The 26,628-nt window shown below is 37.1% G+C and overlaps 1 protein-coding gene across 3 annotated transcripts in view; it reads left to right on the top strand.

Annotated features, from left to right (window-relative positions):
• The window catches only part of LOC145669648 (ankyrin repeat and sterile alpha motif domain-containing protein 1B-like), a 332,601-nt gene that overhangs the window by 57,538 nt on the left and 248,435 nt on the right, over window positions 1-26,628 (top strand). For all 3 annotated transcript variants that reach the window (XM_081737896.1, XM_081737895.1, XM_081737894.1), the window contains exons 2-3: window positions 12,515-12,595; window positions 18,976-19,132. In XM_081737896.1, the coding sequence (XP_081594022.1) occupies window positions 12,515-12,595; window positions 18,976-19,132 (238 nt within the window). The remainder of the gene's footprint in view (window positions 1-12,514; window positions 12,596-18,975; window positions 19,133-26,628) is intronic.

Here is a 26,628-nt window from a genome sequence, read left to right as displayed (position 1 = left end):
CGAAGCGTACTCATGAGTAATAAAAAGGCGTTGCGATCGCTTCAAATAGCCACCCTGTTAGTCTTCAAACGCCTGCGAGGTAGTCAGTTGGATCCGACCGGAAATTGCCAAATGCTGGAAGCTCCAAAGTCATTACTGACCACAATTGGCATTGGCATTTTGTCACAACCATCGTATACTCCCGACATGACCTTAGCGGGCTTTTAGGTATTCCCTAAGCTCAAAATAAGCTTTAACGGTCGGCGGTTTGATGTTTTGGCCATCCAAGCAGCAACTACAAGTGTTCTGAAGGGATTGTCGGAAACTGACTTCCAGAAGTGCGTGGAAATAGGGCTAACAGCGATATGTCGATAGCTAAGGAGAGTACTTCAAAGAATTTTAACAAGTCGTACCAATCGAATCAGTAAATTTTATTTCCTGGGCCCAGTCTTATTATTTTCCGTACAAACCTTGTATGCATTTTGTAATTATATTTTTTAACAGCATCATACACCCATGTCTGTTTCGTTCTCACGGAGTGTACCTAAGACTGCTGAATACTTCAACAGAAAATATTCATTACTGGGTTATAAGACTACATGATTTAAGCTCTCTTCTCGTGTCATGATGCCGTTTGGTAGAGAACATCATCATTGAGTGTGACCCGCGGTGGCACAGTGGTAGAGCTTACGCTCACCTTTGGTGCCTGGGGTCCATGGTTTGATCCCAGATCACAAGAGGAGACAAGAAGTAAGGTTTTGTCGTGTGGTCAATTTTGTGGAAGCCTTGTCTCGATTCTCGAAAATCTTTTCTCGTCTCGTTTCATTAATGTATGTACTTTATTAATTTCATCAAGAAGTTAGCAGAATTCTTCCGCTTCACGAGGGTTCCACGAAGAGTGATTTATAATAACATACAATTCATATCTTTTTATTGGATTATATTTGTATTAACTTGCGTATCGCTAAATGTTGATAAATGCTTTTCAGTTTGTTCGTACCTAGATACACTCATGCCCAAAATTATTGTCGCATATCCTTAACTGTCTTCTTGTAAGAATATAATTTGATAATGATTTTGCAGGATACTTTTAATACTGATACCATGTGTATAATCGGGAAATGTATATTTGTGGTAAATTTCATAGGAAAACAATTATAAATATGAAAATTATAATGAGTAAAATAAAATGTTAATAAATGGGCAATAAAATATTATTTTCGTTTTATTCTTATTTACTGGCCTTTTGACATGAAATTTGCCATATTCATGTCTTTGCCTATTATGCACATACTAACATTATAAGAAATACCGGGCGAATTCGTTATCAAATTGTATTCCTACAACAACATACTTATAGACATGCGACAATAATTTTGGACATGAGCGTACAATCACTTTTTTAATTTATAGTTTTTATGTTGTGAAATATTAAACAGTTTAAGCAGAGTTTGAGATCTAAGACATGAGTGAACTAATGTTATCCAGGAGATGCATGAAGTTTATCGTCTCATGTGAATCTCATGTCGAAAACGAGACGAGAATTGTCATGTTTCGTACCTCGTCTCAAGTTTAAAAATGTATTTCTCATTTCGTGAGCAACACTTCATTAAGCATCCGTCTCCTTTAGCCTATAGGACGTAATCTGGAAAGTTTCATCATTTCATTTTTATCGAATCTGAAATTTCCGCCAAATTTGGAAAATATACTTAATTAGCCCAATAAATTATTTTACCTCTGATCTTTATACTCGAACGTCTTTCATGTGAAATATGTTCCAATTTTACTGTTAGTACTTTATTTCCCATATTCAACTAGAATATTGAAGTGGACATGTAAGTGGCACTCGGTCAATACAAGGCTTTCATTTGCAATAGTTGTGTGTAGGGAAGAAGAAAGACCACCAACACTGTCCATTTGCACTGACCCTTCTGTTGTTATTGTCTGTTCCCTGTCGTTTTGTCGGCAACGACCCTCCTTCTGAGTAGCCTCTTCTCAATGATTGCTAATCATTGAGATTGACCTGTTACTGGTGCATTTTATTACTGTTTCCAAAGCAGTACTAAATGACTATATGGCCGGCCGCTAGTCTCTACTGACATCCAGTGGAGTTATTTATTGAAGAAGCTAATTGCTTGACTTGGGGAAAGAGAGCGCGCGGAGAGTTCGTTCTCGGATGGGGAGCTACTGACCAGTTAATCTTCCTCATAAGGAGCTTACGACGTATACTAGGAGATAAGTGTAGTCTAAACAAGAGTCTTCTGTTATTATATGTAAGTACATGTTACTAATGGATTATTTATAGGAAAAGTGTCGAAGGATTTGCTCTTCAAGACTCTTCGAGGAGACAGTACGATCATCACATTATACATTTTTCATCACAAATGAGTTTCGCTTCATCTTTTAAAACTTCGGTAGATTTTCAATAATAAGGATCCCATATTGAAAGCGGAATGATATATCTAGCGTTTCTCATTTCAATAAGTGCATAAGGACGGAAATGTAACCAGGACCGGGTCCAGGATTTCCTGAGGTGGGTGCATCAATAACTACTAAAATAACCAAACTGTTCAAAGTGACATGTGACAATATTCTTTATCCCTGACAACGCTGATGCATAGAACGAGGGAAAGTATTTTAAAGAGGGTCGTAAGTGTTGTGCACATAAAAAAAAAAAAAACTTTCCCCTGGCTTCTGTTTTCTTCCCTACTTGACAAATGTTACATTATTTTGCTTAGTGAATCCTTTCCCTTCAACCTTTAGAAAATAGAATTAAGAGTCCCCATCACTGCGAAATTAAAATACAGCTAATTTTACAGAAATTATGTGATATCTTCAAATAGATAAAAGATAATCGAAAAGTGGATCAAGATCTCCTTAGACAACGTTATTTTGCATGAGGTAGCGTTATCACGAGTCACATAGTAGCTTTGCGTTTGCAGTTATTTAGAAACGCAAAAATAAATGCTGATTTTCTAAATGGCTGGAAATCGAAAGCAGATAAGTAAGTCTTGATAACGGTATCTCACGCAAAATAATATTGTCTAGGGTGGTCTTGTTCCACTTTTCTATTATCTTTTTTCTATTTGAAGATATCACATAATTACTGTAAAATTAGCGGTATTTTAATTTCGCAGTTATGAGGCCTCTTAAACTATTGCTGTTACAAATCTCTGCTTTCTTTCAAGCTCCAAAGGGAAACATAATGTCAAAAAGTTTCGGAAAGTGTTACTATTTTCACTACTAGCTTCTCATTTTAGATAGTGTATATTTACAGCAAAGTGGGGTGAAACGGCACCATTACACCCCCTAAATCGGGCCCTGAATGGAACCTATTCTTCAGATGATGAATCCATATCAGAAACTTGCTTTTGCCATCTCTTATCATTTTTGCCTTATGAATATTCAGTATTGAAACCCGAAGAGATTAATAAATAACTCCGCTTATCTGACTATAGTGACCACAAGGACTCATGAAGCCTGGGCTCGACGCCAATCATAGAACTTTTTTGCTCCACGTAGATGCATTGAAAGAATTCGGTACAGTTCGTGGAGCTGCCTTCCGAACGCACACTTGATTAAACGTGAAACAGCAGAATTGCACCAACAATATAACTAAACTTAGAAGACATGGCGAACAAGAAACACACACACACACACACACATATATATATATATAACATTAACAATTATTCGAATTAAACGATAGCAACAATAATAATAAGAATACAAGACAACAACAACAGTAACAACAAAAATAAACGAAACGAAACTTAGCACCAATCCGACAACATTATACTCTCAGGAGAGTGTTCTTCGTAAAGCGCGAGAGAGGATACTGGCAAAATTTCATGAGTGGAATTGACGACTGGGACATGCTCTTGCGTTCTGTTGGGTGATGAGAGTGGTAGATTTAAGTCTACCTTCATGACTTCTTGCGATGACTATAGCTCCGCTATATACAGGGTGTTTCAAAACAACACCGACAACGTTTAGGAGGTGATTCCTGACACCAAGATAAGAGAAAAAGTATAGACCAACTTGGGTGCACGAATGCTTCCTTTCGGAGTTATAGGCTGCCGAAATCATGAAAAATCGTACTTTAAAGGTCCATAGCTAAAAAACTATGGAACCTACGATAGTCGGGTCAAGACTTCATTTAGGAACTAGTATGTGCCCTATCCAAAAACTCCAAGAGTGTTTGTGTCTGATGAAGAGGACGATAGGTCCTTGAAACTGTAATACATTGTAAGTATAGTTTTTAATATATTTCATTCTGCTCTGGTCAGAACTGTGTTTTATTTTTACTTTACTTATCCAGAGCCATGGAGTTTGTTCATCATATTTCGAAATGAACAACAGTAATATGCATATCTGTAAAATATGTCCAATTATTGTTTAAATTTACATCCGTATTCATCTTAAATATCTGAGTATTATTGTTTGCTACTTGGAGTAATTTATTTCTTAATCAAGTTCACTTTTGTTCTTTGCTATCTCAGTTTCCTGCTCTAATTAAAATTTCCTTTGAAATCATAAAAGAGAAGTAAAGCGCGCAATAATTGAGGAAATAAATGTTCTGAAACTCTAAACCTTGTTACTTATTAATTCACCAATCTTCATCCGTTCCTCTTCATATTATCTTTAAGAGTTGAACTGAGAGAAAGTAGTGGTTCTTTGCAATTTTTCTTTTTTTTTCTTTGTCCCGTGCTTTCACACTATAGTGAACTTTTAGGGTATGAATCTGGTTTTCTCTCCCTTTTCCACAAACCCACCAACTCTTTACCCCTCCAGTTCTTGCATTATTGATATATCGATCGGGTTACGCAGTTCCAGAGTCCGTCCCCCCGTTTCTCGCAACAATAGATGGGAAATTGGGATGCTGTTGCTCTCGCTCTGATGAATTGTCGTTAGTTATTGTACCAAAATATGATCATTAACGCCTTGTCTATCACTTAGGTCCCTGACATGCAATTCTTTTTCTCCGTTAAGTCTATATGTAATAATATATCCGCCACAATAGATTTTTATTTTCCATACGACGTAACCAATGTTGAAGATGGGGAGAACAAAATTCTATTATTCTCTTCTTCCCTTCTTGTTTCAGATCTCCAGAGGCCTCTTTGTTAGGTCTTTGGATGGAAACGGAAGCTCTGCTACGGAGACTTTTGGTCTACCCAATTGTAATACAAATATATAGTCTGTTTTATTGTTTATTCATTTTTCGAATATCCGTCATAATCAGAGATCAATTGTTATGATATGATTTTGTTTTCAAAAGATTGATCTCTTAGCAAGAATACAGTGTGTCAGAGTTTAGTTGCGAAATTGTGTAACACTTCTTGGTTAATAGATTAATTGTATCGTGGCAGATAGAAGTCTTTTATCAGGTAATGGTAACTGCTTTGAAACAAATCGGAGTATGAGAATTAAATCTGTCATATCTGTAGAAGAAACAAACTTGTGAACTAAAGGTTTAAGAACAAATCAATTTATTAATATAAACTATGCCAAAGATCATTTACTTTATGATAAAAGAAATACGAAAGAAGGTTTGAAACGAAGAAATGTAACGTAAAACTTTGTAAGCGGAGGGCCGCGGTGGCTCAGTGGTAGAGCGTTCACCTCTGGTGCTTGGGGTCCCGGGTTCGATCCCAGCCCCCGCCAAGTGAACTTTGTGGTGGACAAACCGTGTGTGTGGGTTTTCTCGGGGTTCTCCCGTTTCCTCCCACTTTCTGCATTCCACCATTTCACTCATTTCTCATTATCACCGTCTCCTTTAGCCTAACCGGCATAACCGTGGGACGTTAAACTTAAAGATTTCATTTTCATTTTGTAAGCGGAGGCAAAGAAACCTAACGTAAACACACTAAAGACGAATCACTTACTGTGTAGTGATCGTGGTTCAGTGATCAAGGCGCTCAACCAGTAGCCTGGAGGTACTCGGATCAAATCCACGTCGGGCATGTGTTTTTATTTTTTACTTTAGGATTTTTGGTGGCGATTGATCGGCAATGACACGTTTTATTATTTTCAGATTTTGAATACTCGGATGTTCATAGTATCAAATCTTCAGGATTATTATTATTATTATTATTATTATTATTATTATTATTATTATTATTATTATTATTATTATTATTATTATTACTTCGTAGAAGATTAAAAGTTAGGAGCTTATTATCGCTCAGGTCATACCATTACAAGCAGAAAAGTGACATTTGGCAAGAATATTTCGGTTTTGTTTAATGTTGCTCCTGAGAATAGAAATTTCTCATCTCGTTTCTAAAACAAAACAAACATAATCAAGACGAGAATTAAAATTTTACATTCTAGACGGAACAAGGCTAACTCAACTAATCGTCTCGCTTTGGAGATGAGAATTGAGACGAGACGAAAAGTATCGTAAATATTTCTCGTCTTATCGCGATTCTCGAAATAGTGTATGTCCATTCTTTCAGTAACAATTGCTCTATAGACTGAATCTTATACGCTATTTTGTTACTTTGTATTGAATTATGATCGGTGTAAGTATTTTTGTAGCAAAACTTTTATAATTCCCTCTTCTAAGACAATTCATCCTAGACAGGGTCCAAATCAATTGATTTTCCTCTTTCCTATCAACTTCGGTAATAATAAAACATAGAGGGTTGAAACTGATGCAGGAGATGTAACTTTCAGATTACCCCCGGCACCGTGATTATCACATTACCGTGATAGATTTACCTCCGGTAAAATTATAGGCTACGAAAGGGTAAAGCGATCAATGGTATAACCAAAGATCAGATTACCCCCGAGACAGAATTACCTTCTTCGGAAAAGAAAGTAGAAATGCAAACCGATTTGATTTAGATGCATGGTAGATCCTTCTAAGTAGACAGTATTCTACGAGGGATGATCAGAAAGTAAGGTTACGAAGCCTGCAGTGACACATGTATACAGCATATTACTTCATACAACCAATACAGCCAACAGATAGTATATACATTAGGTTATTTTTCAACTTAGTCTCGATATCGGTTGGGGTATTTGTCGCATCATGGGATGAGTTGAAGATTCCCTCCTGGTAAAAATCCTGTCCTTGCGTATTCGGCCACGTTGTAACGAAGTGTTCTATCTCTTCGTGTAAAACGAAGCGAGGTCCGAGCTATAGGGAGGCTACTCGATGATGTTCCAGCGAAAGTGCCCCCCCCCCATACTAAACACCCGAAGATAAAATGTAAATCCATATATACATATGAAATGTCAATCTAAGAATCCGTCTATTGTTTTACACTTTAATCTCCTTATACCCTCTACCAATAAAAGGCGGCAAAATAACACACCTTTAGGAAATTCTAGCAATTTTATCATTGAATATGGGCCGAAAGTATATTTTTGCTATTGGTAGTCCTACTTGTATTTCATAATTCGGTAATTTAACAGAGGAAATAATGGAAAGGAATAATCTGATTATGACGGGATCAAACTATCCTTCTGCCTGTTACTTCTTATGTTAAGATTCTATATGTAAAAACATGTAACTGGTTTTGTGTAGAATAGTATATTGTATCCCGAGAAGAATTTCCATTTATCTAAATTATACTGTTTTATATTTCTCCTTTATATGATTTGCCGAAGGAGGTGATTATGTTCCGGGAGTAGTCTCTTTCTTGGTTATAGCAGGATATCTTCTGGTATATTTCTATACAGTGTAAACCTGTCGGGGGGGGGGTAATCTTAATCTGTTACACCTCCTGCTGACGTTCTAGAAGAAGCAAGAATATGGTTGAATTTGTAACGCTGTTTAGAAGAAAGTACAGTAAAACCGGACTAACTGGGACTCGTTTATCTGGACTAAATGGGACCAAAGGCAATCCGGAAAATCGAAAATCCGGATAATCCGGGGAATATGGGTAATACGAGTAATAAGCAAAACAAATCCTTGAATAAGCAGACTTACCGTTTATTACGATAAATTTTCACAACATTTCTTAGTAGATAATTCGTTCACTGTATTCTGTTACAAACACATGTAGCGTCTGAATGAAGCACGGTCACGGAATTGTACATTTAATGAAAATAAAAAGCGAATGTTTAGCGTACTTCTAGTTACGTTGTTGCTATCATAGTTAAAAATTATTATCTCTGTGAACATTAAAAAAAAAAAAAAAAAAGAACTGCTTACAAATCTGATTCGAATTATGCGGAGATCCGGCTCAACCGAAGTTGTACTGTATATTCAACAGTAAAGAAGATGTTAAATAGAAGATTCCCTTTAAAGAGAAGACTCCCGAAGACGAGGGCAAAAGAGACTCTTGCCACTAAAGGAACGGAAGAATATTCTCTTTTTGAAAGTGTCTCTGAGAGAAGAGGATATTAACTCATAACGGGAAAATTTCGTTGATGAGAGTTCTGAAAAATGTGATAAATGAAATGAAATCTTTAACTAACCACAGTTATGCCCTGTAAAAGAGACGGATGATTAATGAAGCTGAATGATAAGGAAAGAACGAGAAAAAATGAAATCTTTAAGTTTTACGTCCCACGGTTATGCCGGTTAGGCTAAAGGAAACGGTGATGATGAGAGATGAGTGAAATGGTGGAATGAAGAAAGTGGGAGGAAGCGGGAGAACCCGAGAAAACCTACGAACACGGTATTTGACCACCACAAAGTCCACACGCCGCGAACTGGGATCGAACCAGGGACCCCAAGCACCGGAGGTGACTGCTCTACCACTGAGCCACTGCGCCCCCCAGGAAAGAACGAGAATATGGGATAATCTGTCCGGGGAAGTCCCGAGAAAAATTACGGACAGTATGTTGTTTACTGTTGGCTCACGTGTCCCGGAGTCAAATCAGGGACCAGTCACTCCAGAGGTAAGTGCCACTGAGTCTTCATCGCCCTCTCCAAAAACGAAAATGTTAACTGAATGATGTAACCTTGCTATTATGAATTCAGTATAACAAGCAGAGGAAAGAATTAAGAAGGAAAATCATCATATCTATGGCTACCAAATCTTCATAAGATGTAACTAGCTTGGCAAACGAAGTGCAATGTAAAGCTGCTAAGGTAAAACTATCGTCTATATAATTTTATGAAATAGTGGCAGGTTAATGATGGATTATGTTATATTTGTGATAATTACAGTTTTTCTTTCTTTCTTTCAAAGTTTGGAATGATTATTACCATTTGTGTAAGACTGGACTATATTTACTTTTATAAAAAGGTAGAAAACGAAGGCTGAGTTACAGGGTTTCTCCCAAAAGTAATGAGTCAGTTCTTTCTTCTTCTTCTTCATTTTTTTTTAAATGTTTATCAGATTGAAACAATTTCTTAAAATATCTTCGAAGTATGACCTTCCTGTGTCAATATATTTTTGCCAATGATATTTCCATGCGTTGCATTGCATAGTCCCTCGAAGACCTCAACGGAGACGTCCTTTAAAAGCCTCGTCGAAGTCGTTTCAGTGGTACCCAGATTTATATATTCTTTCAGAGATTTGTTTTTATCTTCGGAAACAGACAGAAGCCGGGGGGAGGGGGCTAAGTCGGAACTGTAGTTCGGTTGCAGAATCTTTATAACCCCGATCCGTATCAGGTAGTCGCGCACGACAGAGACGGTGGTGGCTGGAAGCGTTGTCGTGGTGAAGTTCCACGAATCCTTGGAACTGACGCTGTTGATCCTTTGTTTCAGTTTTTTTCACATGAACGAGTTTCGCACACACTTTTCGCATCTGCAACTCCTCGATCATAATCCGGTCAATAACACTTTCCGAAATGTTTAGTGTGTCACCTTAACAACTGAACGCTCATTCTTTGATCATAATTTAGTAACTCGTGCAATCGGACCACATTGTCGTTACCACATGATGTTGAGTGGCGTCCACAGCTGGTTTCATCAGTGACGTTCTCTCAGCGTTTGAACATGTTGTGTCACCTGTTCAACTGGGATTTGGTCAAAGAGTCATCATCTAAGGCCTCTTGAAATCATCCAATAAGTGTTGCGTGGGATCATGCTCACTTTGACGCAGAATTGGATAACATATCGCTGCTCCAGGGATTTCTTCATTGCGACTTCGACGGCATTTCCAAACAGTAGTTCACTCTGTTGCGCGCCATAATGCTCCGGGAGCTCGAAGTTATCTTACAAGGAACCCTAGGTATCTATCAGAGCCCGATGTTTATGAAACTTTGTATATAGAGAAGGAGCTTCGAGAAACTCGCACAGCCAAAATTGTAGCTGCAGTGTCCAAGACGTTGGGAGACTAGGGCTCGAGAAAGATCAAAAGTGGAACGTCCGTACACTAAGGACATGGTGAGAAAATGCACGATTTTCTTTAAAACTGGTCATTGTAACGACACGAAATGAGCATACATGGATACAAGAGTGTAGATATAGTCTGTTAAAAGTGATAAAAAGAATATCCACCATATTGAAAGAGGCCATGTTGAAGCTGATTAGAAAAGGGTCATGCGATGCATTAATTTGAACGTAAATAGACACAAAAATCTGTTTGTGAAGTCTTTTGTGGGATTACATTATTCCTGCGCTTCTGGTAGAGTGGTTTAGGTACAAGGTAAGCAATATATCTCATGACTAGAGACCGGATGTTAGACAAAACGCCTATTCTGTAATCTTAAAGATATGATCAAAAATAACGTTTCAAAGTTTACATGGGGGTTCCAGTTTCAATTTAAGTCAATTTTATTTTGCCTATTTCGCCCATTCGTGCCTAAATAATTGCTTTAGTGCCTATTGTTACCTATTCTGTGCATTTTCTTCAAAATAAGACTTTATTGGGAAAATATATAATTTAGTATTTCAAGAAAGGATTCTCTCTCTTCCGAAAAATACAAGATGCCGTAAAACGTTGGACTGCTATGTGTACTGATACAGTGTATAAAATTTGGACTGTTATGTGTGGTGCTAAAGTGCTGTAGAGAATGTATTTACCAAATGTACATGGAATACATTCAAGCTTTATTTTATATGTACAGTAAAACAATATATTAACAAATAGGTAAGTTTCTATATTTTTTGAACAGTAGGCCTATCTATGACTTGACTATCTTTAATTGTATTGAGTATTTATCTTCAGTATTTTGAGTTATAGTTTACTGCCTGTTTTTTAAATTTTAGGTACCTGTTTGCCTGCCTATTTTCCAGGATTTTAATGCCTAAACATCCGGTCTTACAACACTCGAGCAGACGGAGGGTATGGAGCGCTATGAGTGGGATCAGTATAACTAGAAAAACAGAGCGAAATATAATGAAATTTGTGGGATTACTAGTAGCAAAGCAAGAATTTCATGTTCGCAAAGCACAAACACCTGTAGTTACAATGTAGTTTGGTAATACCAGTTTATTACATTTGTAAATACATACTACCCATTATATCAACCATGGCATTACTATGAAGATTGAACACGTCATATCAGCCCAGCCACACCAATTACATGTTATCTATGACACAAATCAAGTAATGCTACAATTATATTTCGGTCTGTTTTTCTAGTTACGTTGATCCCACTCTTAGCGTAATGCCCTCCATCTGCTCGAGTGTCATGAGATATACTTTGCTCACCTTATACCTGAACCACACTACCAGAAGTATAGGAATAATGTAATCCCACAACAAACTACACGAACAGGTTTTTGCGTCAATTTATGTTCAAACTGATGCATCGCATGACCCTTTTCTCATTTACACCAATCGTACCAGCTTCAACATGGCCTCTTTCAAGATGGCGGATATTCTTTTTATCACTTTTAACAGATCATATCTGCCATCTCGTATCCATGTATGCTCATTCCGTGTTGTTACAATGACCAGTTTTAAAGAAAAACGTTCATTTTCTCACCATGTCCTTAATGTACTGACTTTCCATTTTTGATTTTTCCTGAGCCCTAGTGTCCCAATATCTTGGACACTGCAGCTACAATTTTGGCTGTGCGAGTTTCTCGAAGCACTCTCTATATATACACACAAAGTTTAATGAACATCAGGCTCTGATAGATACCTAGGGTTCCTTGTTAGAGATGAGCAGAATGAGTACGAGAATCGATTCTACTCGATTCCTTAAAGTGCTCGCTCTAGTTTTTCTGGAATCGATTCTGTACTCGCTTTGATTCCGCTCACTTCCTGGCGTACAATACCGAACCTGCATTCACAAACACGCAGTACTTGCTTTCTTTGGAATAGATTCTGAATCGATTGTTCTGTTTCAGATCTAAGACTATATGAACTAGTGTTGCTCACGAGACTCGAGAAAGTTCTTATCTCGGAAACGAAACTTGAATTGTAATGTTTGTCTCGTCTCGAATTTGAAAATGTTTCTTCTCGTCTCGTTTCCGCAATGTCGGATGGAGATGGTGACCTAATTCGTCTTTTAACCCCTCGTTTGAATATATACATACCCATGTATGTAAAGCTGTGTTCTGAAATTGCATCTTCCTGTGTAAGCAGTGAAGCATATCCTTTGCTTACAATAATTATATGACATACATGAGTCTTTTGTGTGTGCTAAATTATTATTATTTTCCTTCTTTCAGTCTTCGACGAGGACCAGGTGCAAATGTCCAGGACAGCAGTGGCTACTCAGCTCTTCACCATGCAGCCCTCAATGGACACAGGTAAGATGATCTGTTCTACTCAATAATAAGTTCTTTTTTTTTTTTTTTTTTTTTTTTTTTAATAAGTGATTAGCATTTCCATAGTCTAATCATAAGTATTTTTGAATCACTTGCCACAAATTAAGAATGTCCACCAACTAATATCGTCCATCTATCTTTTTCGGCTCCCTTATTTGTTTCCACAATTAGGGGTGTCCATTCTCTCCAAAAGGCGTGCGAAAAAAACCAACTTTACCATTATCTCCAGAAGTACCTTTTCCGCTAAAATTTGTCATTTTTTACTTTGGATTTAACATTTTCAGTAAAGAATTATGTTCTCCCAAATATTATCATGGGCGCAACGTGTTCTCTGAAAACCCACCTGTACGCACCCCTGTCTACAGTACCATTTATCACGTTGCCCAGGATATAGTTTATTCTCAATAGTGGCCATACCAGTTTTTTCTACCCAATTTCAGTTTCTCCAGTATTTTTAGGAAGCGCTACACTTGCGGTATTAACATTTGCGGTACTGGGACACTTGCAGCAGTGGTGTAAATAAGGGCCCCGCAGACCTCGCATTGCGGGGGCCCAAGCCATCAAGAGGCTCCCAAATCTTGAAGTAGGACGTAAAGAAGGGGTCCTACTCCACGCTGTCTGCGGGGAGGCTCCCAAGCCTTTAGTTACGCCACTGACTTGCAGTACTGATATTTGCAGTATTGGAACATTTGCGATCGTGCTCAAAATAACTTCTTATTCGCCAAGCTGAGAGAGGTCATTATAGGGCGTGCAGTTAGAGGAGAGGTACAAACAACGGCGCTGACTTTCCAAAATTTATGTGGGTTGCATATCAATGGCGGGTTGTGTTATGTTTCTTCAGGGAAATATCTGTATTTTTCGATTCCTTTTTAGATAAAATCTTTTATGAAAACTGTCATAAAGAGATTCTATTCACAATATAGTTCCATTTTTCTTGTGGGGATTGCCTTTGAGTATACCAGAGACAGTCAAGGAAAGGTGAGTGTGTTGCTTGGTTGCTTTGCAGAACCACATTTGAAACAAACAATTATGGTTTAGAGGTTAGAAATTTTAACTTCCATTCCAATGTTTTAATTGCTTGCTTTTTGTTAATGGCAAGTGAGAAATATGTATGTGATTTTGTTTCTACCAAACTAAAAATCTTGTGGGTGCGGCACACCCACAAGATTATTTGTGTGGGTGCTGGAGCCCCGGAGCACCCTCGTAATCGGCGCGCCCGGGTACACAGTTTCAACTGTTACACAAACACGGAGTCTTATCAAAGTATAAGAAGTGGTGCATATAAAGTATAAGAAGTCAAAATTAGCCTTTAATGAATTTGTAATTTACTTTCGTGTTTTGTAATAAGAGTTCAATCAGTACATTAGAGATATCCAGTAAAATTTTTCAAATAAAATACAATGTATGAAATTTAGATACAGTAAATGATTCAGATATAGTATAAATGAATCATTCGTTTTCAGAAGGCTATTTTTCAAAAGTATTACACGCATAAACCTGAGAGATGTATGAAAATAATCGCAAGCCCTCAAGTTTGTATTATTTACGTACCCCTACTCAGGGGTAAAAATGGATTTGGAAAAGTAGGAGGACGCATGACGTCACGCCGTGCCCCGTGCCTATCTTTGCCCATTGTAAGTTTTCAGAAAGTGGGGGACGCTATAGATATTTTTTGGAAGTGGGGTAATGACGTCCGCCCGCGTTTCCCCTCACTTTTACCCCTGCCCCCACTACCACAATCATTAGTTGAGCTCAGAGAACACATCGATAGAGCAATGCAGAGCATTGACAGAATGACACTATAAAATGTTTGGAGCGATTTTAAGTACCGTATGGACATGTGACATGTGACCAAAGAAGCACAAAAAGAACATTTGTAGAAAACTTGGTGAATTTGTGGTTATATAATGTTTGTACGTATAATATCTTATGTTTGTAAGGCAAGTTCTATGAGATATCTAAACGATTCCTATGGATAATTCGAGCACATGCTGATTAAGGTCTTTCTGGCACTTCTGCTGTCAATAAGCATAAACCTTGCGCACTCGAGTAGGAAAAAAAAAGGAAAGAAAGAAGCAAAGATGGTCATTTTGCAACCGGGCTTACTCTGGCTCGCTATCCTGAATTGGGCTCGCGTTCGGTAATCTCAATGATGATGACACCATCTGAGATTCGTACTCATTTGAATTTAAGCTCGCTGTTTTTACAGTGAGATTCTCACTAGCTCGTCTCGCGCTCATTAACCTCACTAGGCATCCTCGGTAAGGGTTGCATTGCTAGTTATGTAGAAATAGTGAACCCCGGGTCCTGCACCATAGAAGAAAAGAGTTAGGCTCTTCAGGAAATGTAAATGTTTTATTATTTGTAATTCACTCTTGGAATTCAAAATAGATAGGATGGTCCCTTATTCTGCAAACCATTTTTACGACTGCGTATTATTAAATGTCATAGACTGCATTCACAAGAGGATATCACTATCATTTATATGAAAAAGACAAAGTTGGCACAAAATAATTTATTCATGCTAAATATAGAATTCTCATCTACATCATTAGCTCCGCAATTTACTTTCACCTCAGGCTCTACAAATGGACGGGAGAGCTCTGTTTGTCGGTACTTCAACTCAATAAATCGTTCAACTTACTTGAGAAGTAAGTGAAGTATTATACGATTACAATAGTTGGTTTGGGTTTATTTAAATTAGAACCCACTTCATGACCTTGTGAATAGTATCATGAAACTGGAATTTTTATTTTTATGGGGTTTCCCGCTAAACGGTACGGGGGAGCTTGGCACCCTATAACTCCGAAACTATCCACTTTTGAGCACAGGTAGATATGAACTTTTTTCCTTATTTTGGTGTGAGGAATCTGTTCCCAAAATATCGTGACAGATTTTTGTAACACCCTGTATATACACTCGATGTTGACACTTGAATATCCCGTGTATAGGAAATGTTAAGCCTATATACTGCGGGTGGCCTGTCATACTGTCTATGTTGATCAGTGCTTTTACTTTATAATTCCTCTAGCGGACTAGTAAACAGATAAATATACCGCCAGTAATTTCTGAAATAAAAAGCAGCCCTCAAATCTAAAAAGCATAGCTATCCCTGCTATATATTATGCACAGAATTTTCTCAAGGATGTGTTCGAACACCCAAATTCATATGGATAATATTTAAAAAAAAAAAAAAATACTTAAACGTCTATTATTATGCATAGACAGCGAAACCAAAATCGACCAAAGGTGCCATTTGGAGAGGACAGAGGGGTACTTGCCTCTGAGTTTGGGTCCACAAAGCGTGTCTCGACTAGTGGTGGGCACAAAAACCGGTTTTTCGGGTTCCGGTTAGAAAACCCCGGTTTTTGAAATTTTAAAAAAAGTTTCGGTTTTCATCGAAACCGGTTATCGGTTTTCTTCAAAACCGGTTCCGGTTTTTTCCAAAATTTGTTCTATTTCTGATCAGAATAGTGTTTCGTTGTTCTCCGGAAACCGAATCCGTTTCCACAGAAATAGTTTTATGTGTTTTCCAAAAGTTTTCACCAAAACCAGTTTCGGTGGAAACCGAAACCGGTTTTGGGGAAAACCGAAATGTTGGTTTTCGGGTTTCGGTTTTTATAAGCCGGTATCCGATTTTTTTTAAAAACGGTTTTGCCCATCTCTAGTCTTGACTCGTACGGATCCCTAAAGAGAACATTGCCTTATTTACGTAAAACACAAACGAACCATTTTTAGTGCCCGAAAAAGTGGAGATACCTGGGCCGAAGAGAACGTCACGTAACCATACCGCCTCAATTCCATCATCAATGTAAATTCTGCTCATAATGAGAAATGAAAAGAACAAAATTATATGGTTTCAGAGCATGGGCAAAGTGTATGTTGTTTAGAATGTACATTTCTTTTTTAACCTGTGAAAGAAAAGGTGGTGCGTGTGAGCCAGTAGCGTGTCGCAGTGCCATAACGCTCAATCAACATTGTTGAATCTTGTTATCGTAATACGTTATTCAACGTAAAAATTTAATGAATTATTCAGTTTTCAACGAGATTTAATCCTGTGTGATAACTACAATGGTTGTGATTAGAGTTGTCATTATCGTGTAAAGTGTGACATGATATTTAAGCATAATTGGTACAAATAACCCAGAAGAATAACAGCTGTTTGGAAAGCTATGCATAAGATTCAAATGTTCCACAGAATTGTCGTCCAGATGGCACTTGTTTCAAACTAAAGCATTATCGGCTAATATTTGGAATTATGAACTGAAATATATATGTATTATGGAAAGCCTAATTGTTCCGGTATTTACAACACGTGTGTACAAAATTTAAAATACAAGGTTTAATAATAAAGTTCCTGGAGTGACACCTGGAAAGCTGAAGTGAATGGAGCGAACCACGGTGAGAATTATTCAAAGAAATCTCTCTTTTTTCAATGCACAGATTTGCAGGTTTTACAAGGTCCCTAAAACTAGCTTTGAAATGAAGGATGTTATAAAATAGAGAATCTGACCTTACAACAAAATCTTGAAGCCATACGTCACAGTTTCGCCACCCCTACTCTGCCCACTCCGCCCAATAAGATAGCAATGTTTTGAGCCAACAATTATGGCGGAAACGAAAGTAGCCAATCAGAAGATGTCGGAAACGAGAGTAGCCAATCAGACGTGCCGATGCTCGGCTGTTTTTTGGGCTTCATTGATTTAATAGGATGAAGATACATATGGGCAGATCCTCTATTTTATAACACCCTTGCTTGAAATCATCCTCTGGAATGCAGTTGCGTTGTATCGCCACAGATATTGTGAACAATCCTGAAATGCTGTCACTCCAGTGCCAGCCAGAGTTTGGAAATAGAAAGAAGTTTGCGGGATCCTTTCCGAGGAATAAATAGGATGAATGAGCATGGGGACCCTACATCGTTGTCATCAAGGAGGAACTATCTGTTCGTGCAGAGAACAAAAAAGTCGCCTTGGAAGAGACCGTTGATTTTTGCACTCTTAAGAACCCATTCCCTATGAATGATGCCTTGGCTGTCAAGAGAAATTATCATCATCGTGTTGATCCTTGATTTATGGAGGCGAATCTTTTTGGATGGTGGTGAATGTGCCCTGCTCTACTCGACGCTTTGCGTTTTTGGTTATGTATAATTTTGATAGCACTATGTTTCTTCGTCACCTGTGACGATGTAATGCACTAATAAAGAGTCTGAGTCCATGTACATAATCTACTTTTAAATCAGAGAATGAAGCACAAATCTTCCTTTTCCCCAGATCTTGTTTCTCGATCTCTCTAATTGTTTCACAGTTGGTGCTAGACAATCCTCCATGCGACGGTTTGACTGTAGCAGATCTCTAACACGCTCCGTATTATCCTCTGAATGATTGACAAGTCGACAGTCGTCCACTTCTGGTGACATGAAAAATGTCTTCATATTCATCACGGAATCGAGTGTACCATTAAAACACACGACGACGACAAAGGCATTTTGGTTGTAAATAGTTGTAATCATATCGTAAGTCTTTGTTGTTGATTTTCCTAACTTATACAAAAACTTAATGTTCACCCTTTTCCATGTTAGTGAGAACCTGGATGCCTTCGATGATCGGTGTTTAGAAGGATACAGATGCTTTCGTTACCAAATTTTCATGTGACCTTCAAGAAGAATCTCATAGCATTAATCCCTTAAGGGCCCATCCCAATCTACCTCGGATTTGAAATTCCAGTCCCATAACAGTATCCCGAGTTATCTCAGGCATTCAAATATTTTCAGTTTCTCCCCCCTCCCCCTATCGCGGAAAGAGCCGTTCTTTGTTAACCCGTATTGTTACTTGCGTCTAGAAGCATCATACATAAGTAATATTTGCATGGTGTGCTTATTGAGAGGCGTAGTGTTCCTGTTGCACAATAGAAAAACTGTATGAACTGTAAACATTGTACTATGTTTATTAATGGAAGCAGGAAACAACCGATTTTTTACATACTAGATCCTCTGCAGATGCGAATTCAATAATACACAAAGAGCGAAAAAGTGAATAACTGGACGGTGACTCGAATCCGGGATCTTCGGAATACCGTGCCGATGCGTTAACCATTAAGCTACTCAGAATAGCCACACACCTTCACTCGGTGCTCTCCACTCAGATCTCATGTCTTGTACTAGCCTAGCTGGTGTACTTGGTCAATCCAGTGTACATATAATGAGAACACCTATTTGACGGTTGTAATTTCATATCTTAATGAAAGGAAGAAACAGCCGACTCCGATTTCATTTATGTTTATTCTAAATCATATTTAGTTACATAATATCAAATTTTGTTGGCATACATGTGTTAATTATTAAAATAATAATTTATTTCCAGAGAAATAGTAGAGTTACTACTAACTCACGAAGCTTCTACAAACATCGTAGATGTAAAAGGATCGTCCCCATTACATCTGGCAGCATGGACGGGAAACGAAGAGATAGTCCGACTTCTTCTTACTCATGGGCCCTCAGTTCCGAACGTCAATCTTACGGTGAGTACATAATCATATTTTTAAAAATCTCTTGAAACCCAGACTATTTTTTTAAAAATATATAATACGGCCTATCCATGTTTAGTATATGAACTGCTCAAATAACTTAAACAACGAACTTCATTTTCATTCTCCAATAAATTACCTGTATATTTTAATAACTACAGTAGTAAAATTCGAAGCAGTTCTGGAGATGATGATGATGATGATGATGATGATGATGATGATTATTATTATTATTATTATTATTATTATTATTATTATTATTATTATTATTATTATTTAATTCGATCTGTGCAGGATGATGTGGCCTCTGTACATAGCAACAAACAGACGAAGAGTATTTTTTTTTTTAATGCAGGAATGTACACACGTCCAAAATGATCGTCGCATATTTATAACTGTCTTCTTGTAAGACTGTAATTTGATAACGATTTTGCAGGGTACTTTTAATACTGATACTATGTGTATAATTGGGAAATGTATATTTGTGGTAAAGTTCAAAGGAAGAGAATTATAAATACGAAAATTAGAATGAGTAAAACAAAATGTTGCTAAATGGACAAGAAAGTTTTATTTTCGTTTTATTGTTCTTATTTACTGCTTTTTGACATGAAATTTGCCACATACATGTCTTTGCCAATTATACACATACTAACATTATAAGAAATACCGGGCGAATTCGTCCTTCCCTTTCCCCGAATAGTGTGATCACCAAGGGACATCGTCCTTCACCCGTGACGGGTTAAATGGCCATAGATGCCAAAACTCCAGAAATTTAAATTCTAAATCGTTATCAAATTATATTCCTATAACAACATATTTTATAGACATGCGACAATAATTTTGGACGTGAGTGTACGTACAAGTCATAAAATATCCAAATTCGGTGAAATCTTCAGTTTATTTGTCATGAGGTACGCAAGAAGAAAATTCAAGATGAAATAGATCACGTGCTAAAAGAGTATTGACAGTAGAATAAGCAGTAATACGCACAACGAGAGGTAAAATCCAGAATAACTCAAGCGAATAAGGCGTTTGAAGGAAATTAAAAAAAAAAAAAAAACAATCAGAAATATTGACCTGAAGAAAAATGTTGATAGTAGATGCGATAGGTATGGGCTCTGGAGAGTGAAATTTTCGAAATGTAGTGTTATTGAAGAATGTGGAAAATTGGATGAATGCATAAAGTTTCGAATAAGAGTAATGAAAATAGTTGAAGAAGAAAAAAGAACAGTGAATATACAGAAAACTGTTTCGAAAAGAAGAGATAGAATGAGTGGAGATATTGTTATGACGATACATGGAGCAGTGACACTATTGGCTATGAAAGGAGTGGCGGAAGGAAAAGTAACTGGAGGGAGACAGCGATTGAAATATACGGGTCAAATAGTACAAGATGTAGGAGAGGAAAATTACAAGGAAATTGTTAGGTGGTAGGCGGTATGCATTTTAAGGTTTGGCACAATCTTTGTTAGTAGTTTCATTTTTTTTAATATGTAAGCAAAAGCAGTGGATTATTTTACAACTGTGAACTTAAAGGTGAGCGAAAGGCTGTATAAGTGTCTTCACTACAGCGAAATTAAACTACCGCTAATTTTAGAGTTTTTCTGTAATATCATCAAAACAAATAAAAAATATTCAAAAGCAGAAACGTAGTGAACTAGACAATACGATTTTGCATGTGATACCTTTACCACAATTCACGTATTTGCTTTTGGTATGCCGTTATTTACAAAACCCGTAAAAAAAAAAAAAAAATGATAAATCTATCTACAGTTGCAAATCGAAAGCAGATACATGAGTTGTCATAATAGTATCACATGTAAAATCGTATTGTCTAGTTCACTACGTTTCTGCTTTTCGAATATTTTTATTTGTTTTGAAGATATTAAAGAAAAACTCTAAAATTAGCGGTAGTTTAATTTCGCTGTAGTAAAGACCCGTAATAGTTAAAATTAAAAAAAAAAATCTGGATCAGGCGTGCACTCAGAATTTTTTGTTGGGATGGTCCAAGCTTTGAAGGGAGGTCCAATACCATAGCTGTTATGTGTATGTAGTGTGTAGGGCATTATTCTGAACCCGAAAAGATGTATAAGTAATTGTAAAATATTTTCATCTGTATTTTCAGGGGAAAAAATAATAGATCTAGATTGTTTTTATAAGGGAAAGAGTGGAGATGAAGTGTAAGATCACATTTTCATGGTACATCAATCATTTCTCTGTTAGACAAGAATAGTTTTATTGAGAAAGTGTACAAATGTATGTCGAATTAGGAAGTTCTGAAAGGGTTCGAACCCGGAGGACCCCCGTAAGTGCGCCTCTGGTTTAGATTAATATTTAAAAGTGTGCAAAAGGCTCTGGATTAATTTTGATTATTGTTAAGCTTTATCACCAGCCAGAAGTCAATACATATTTTAGCTCATTCCCTTAATTACTGCACAATGAAACGTTAAATATTATAGATATTGTACTATAAGATAAATTTATGTTTCAGCTACAACACAAGACACTGATTCATTTGGTTGTGTCTTCTGATATCGAAAAAGGTGACCAATAAAAGAAAATATTTGATTCGTTTTACAATGAGCACACAAGATGGCACTTGCTGTTAGATCTTACCAGAAGTGCTTAGTTTTATGAAATGTTCATTTTTACGTGTACAGTATTTTAAAGTAATGATCTTATTACAAAGTAGATATATTGTTTAACCAATTTCCGTGTTATCTTTCACATTTTATTTAAATATTAATATACATTTAAGGAAATAGATCTTGAGAAGAAACTTGCGCAGAGCGCCATAATGCGTTGTTGCCAAATTTGTACGTTTACGTGGTAGTCACAATAAGATAATTCCTGGATTCTAGCGTTTGCAGTTCGAGAAGCGGAACTTAGCTGTGAATTGCGGTAAGGGCTGAAAACTAATTTCTCCAGTAAGTATCCAAGCAGAATTCCATAATTACTTCCTTTATTATCTGACATCAGTAAACATTCAACACTATCTGACAACGTCGCACTATTCAAGCAGCTTTTAGCATAGCACCGAGAACACCTGGTGATCCACCTTAAGAATTGTGTATGTGAAACATATAAAGAGGATTGAAAAATAAATGGCAAATACGGAAGTAGAAATCGTACGTGAGGCAATTGGTAATTGTCTGTAAAAATATACCTTAGGTTCCTTTAAGCACATTATATACCTTTTGGGTTGTAAGTAATAAATAAGATTAGGGAGGGTCAGACGTACTTTAGTAAGTCCAACTGCAGACGGTAGCCAAGAACGCCGATCGTGGGGTGGGGTGGGTGGAGCTGGTCCCAATGTTCATGTTGGGCCGCCATGTATTTTTATGGATAATTATTGTTATATATGTTTTTTTATGAAATACAATATTTGACATTACTTCAGTTTTCTTAAAATCCCCATATATGCCTACTTAGACCCTTGTCTGCAACCAAACCCACATCTGAATGGGTCCCCCCAAAGTTATAGATATATCGGCGCCCTTTGCGGTAGCTATTGCTGGAAAGGAGATAGGAATTGAGTTCGTTATGTTAGTGCATTCTAAGATAGAATTACAAATGCTAATAGAAATAAAAAAAATCTAGATTCAGATAGGAAGAATGGAAAGGTATGTCAAACTAATTTAGGGGCTGCTGACCTACAGCGGCAGCTCTGGAGGGAGTGAAAGTTATTTCTACATATTAAGGAAAGGAAATTTACTTAATGTACTAATTCTTTCATTATTTGCTAACACAGCTTAAGTTATCTCTGTTCTTACTCGTCGGCTCCACTATCTGTAAACTTCTTAATTAGTAGCCATCCTCTTGGAGCTATAATAATCCACTACTCCTATATATGCACATTTTCTTCCAGAACTATAGTTTATTTCTCTGCAACCTCTACAATATACATTCTCCTTCTTGATAATCAACCTCTTGCACATGCACATGTTACCATAATATTAACTCTCATAAATTTACTCCATATTTGCGTTAATGCTTCCGCCGTCTGTACATTCAGTAGCTGCTATTCATGTGCCCCATAACAGTTGACATTATCAGTTATTAGACTTTGGTTTGATTAGCATAGTAGCTACTTCACTAGCACAGTAGTTCCCATATTCAGTTGACACTATCAGGGATATAAGACTGTCATGTGAGAAATTATTGTGTATGTAAGCTCTGCTGGTGTCCGCGACGATTGGTGAAACCTGGGTTCTGCTTTGCCTCACGTGTGATGCATCAGAAGAGTTGGGTATGCTTCATGGAGCAACCTTCTGAACGCACACTTGAGAAAATGTGAAACGACAGAAGTGCACCGACAGTGCTGCCAAACTTAGAAGGCATGGCGAATAGGAGACTAAAGAACAGCATTTAAAGAACTATAAGACGAACACTAAAGCCTGTCTATTCCAACTGCTCTCTCGGAAACTATGCGAACTACAGTTCGGCCCCACCCTCGCCGTCCTCTGGTGGATGAAATCATACTTTTGCATAGCGAAAAGAATTGAATGATATCAGCTGTGTTGCCAATTTGTCATTCACTCGTTTGGTCTTGATGAGTGAAGATCGTAGGCTACTTAAAGTGGCTAACAAGACAGAACCACTGTGAAGAGACAGTGAAGTCCATGAAACAATTCATTGTGGCAACGGTTCCACATCCAACAATTGAAAGATCTCGGTCCAGCAACTTGTCCCTCCTCTTTTGAGGGAGGTACGGGAAATCACATATCGACAACAGCGCCAGCAAAGGGACAATTCAAATAGAAAGGCTCTAACAATTATTCGTATTAAGTGATAACAATAATAACAGCAAAACTATAAGAGAACGACAAGAAAAATAATAATAAAAATAAACAAAATGAAACTTAGCAGTAATCTGACAACATTGTACCCTCAGGAGATATTCTCCGTATAGCGCGGGAAACGACAGAAACAAAATTTCATTTATGGGGTTGACGACTAGGATACACCTTCGCGGTTTATTGGGTGCTTGAAATACGTAGATCTAGGTCTAGCTTCACGACTCCTTGCGGTCACTATAGTTAGTTGAGAATGAATGAACAGAAAAGTATTGCAAATGTATTTTTCTACTGTAACATAACCATATTACAGTGATGCTGTTAAATTTTTGTGGGTAATTTTTCAACATCGCGCAAAGGTAATCGGAAACAATAAAAAATCTGAACAGAGCAGGTCGGTAGGGAGAACTTTCTCATACATCTACACACTGTAAAAATTTCTGACAAAACTTGTGCTTTAATGTTTAAAAAAAAAAAAAGAAAAAGAAAGAAACTTCGCATGTAACAGAATGGAAGCCATTTTGAGCAAAAGGGAAAATGAAATCTGTATGTCCCACGATTATGCCAGATAGACTACAGGAGACGAAGAGGCTGAGATATGAATAAAATGGTGGAATGAAGAAAGTGGTAGGAAACGGGACAATGCTGGGAAAACTCACACATCGAAAATTAAACAAGGCTCACTTGGCGTGAGCTGGGATCGAAGCAAGGACCCTATGCAATCAGAGATGAACGGTCCACCACTCAGCTACTGCGGCCTCCGGTTTGAGCATCTTTTGTGCATACTTAAGGACTTGTTCTATTTATTTATTTATTTTTTTAAATAAATATGTTATCTCTATCACTTTTGAATTATTCTCCATCTCTACATTACAAATGTGACTTTGCGAACCCAACTTATGGGCTGCCGTGTATTATTCTCATTGACTTCTTTACATGCTCACTAACATTAAACAGCTACTTCCCAACGCACTTAACGTATATTTACGTAGTCAACATTATTATTTTGTTGCTATTATTATTATTGTTTGAGAACTTACCAATGTGGATGATGAAAGACAAGTGACCTCGAAATAAGCTTTGTGTGTATTATTTTCTTTGCCGAGTTGAAAATTGAATCTTTAGCTAACGTATATTGACAGTGAAGTGTGTTGTTGTAGAAAGGACATAATTCAAGCTGTAATTTCTCTGCTCTTTCGGACTTCTCTCTCCAGTGACGTGGAAAAAGATCCGAAGCAAATCGACGCGCATTAATCACTATCGTCATCACCAGCTGTTGGTACAACTTGATCTCTCTCCCTCTTGCATTGGCAATCGTCGTCAATGATATGGGAGCTTTTCCCGTTTAACTCAGTTTCTGTGCCTACCACCCTTAATTAGTGTAATGTTCTCGTAGGAATAACTTGGTCAAGTGGTTCGTCACGACAAAGATGTATCGTTCCTTTTTTGCTGTTGTTGGATTGTCTAAGAGGAGGGTTGAGTTGGGTTAAGTTGCGTTTTGTGTGTGTGTGCATGGTTCTTCACAGCAGGTGCCTTCATTTCGTTAACTAGTAACTGTTTACCGCCCCATTGAACTTACTCCCTTTCGACATACTTCATGTCGGTTATCTCTCTTTCCCCCCTTAATTCGATCCTTAATTTCTACAATGGCTTACATCAGGACTCGTATTCTTTTGCCGGTATATATATTTAGAGTATGAAGAAGGGCCTATTATATTCTCGAAGTAGGCGTTTTGCAGTATTCCTTCGGTAAAAAAGTTTATAATTACCACACTTAGTGAGATAGGGAATTATATTTTAGTTACATCTGTGGTATCTACTTGGGATTTGATCGTGTTAGGAGGTAGTGGTGAATCATTAATTTGTACTTTTCGAGTTTCAAGGAAATCTTCAAATTGTAAACCAGCAAATCAATTTTGAGATTTCAATGTATTTCGAGTGTTGCCAGGGCGAAATAAAATTATATATATATATATATATATATATATATATATATATATATATATATATATATATATATAGTTTGAAGTTCCTCGATTATTCACCGAGTCTAAGGGAGACAGTGGACCACATTCCATACGTTTTCGCAAAATTTTGCCTATAGCAACGCAAGGCGAAAAAAAAAAGGTTTATAACTACTATGCCGATTTTGTCGGAAATTTTGCGGTGCGTTAAGGCAAACCCTTAAAGACTATGTCCGGGTGATGATAAAGGAAGAAAGTGGGAGGAAATAGGATGGTAATTGTTTAAGACAGTTAAGTCTAGTCAATAGATATGATCCAGACGAAAGAAGTGAGAGTGTTCCTTTTATGAACATTCAGAATATTCTTTATCTCTTATTGTTATCAGTAAACAATGCGTCTCTTATAGATTAATTATGGTATCATTAGACAAACACATCATTATTTGTGGTAAAAGTTCTTCGCTTTTTAATGTTATCAATAAAGAACAAGTCTCGACAAATTAATTTTATCACCTGATAGTCATATCATTATTTGTAGAAAATGTCATTTTTATCTCTTTTTGTTATCAGTAAATAATGTGTCTATAGATTGTTATCATCAGATAGATATATCACTATTTGTAGAAAATGTTCTTTATATCTTATTATCAGTAAACAATGAGTCTATGTAAATGAATTATATTATCATCACATAGACACTTCACTATTTGCAGAAAATGTTCTTTATCTCT

Source organism: Thermobia domestica, chromosome 14 (genome assembly GCF_964235325.1).
Source record: "Thermobia domestica chromosome 14, izTheDome1.hap1.1, whole genome shotgun sequence".
Taxonomy (NCBI): domain Eukaryota; kingdom Metazoa; phylum Arthropoda; class Insecta; order Zygentoma; family Lepismatidae; genus Thermobia; species Thermobia domestica.
This window is presented reverse-complemented; position numbering and strand designations above follow the sequence as displayed.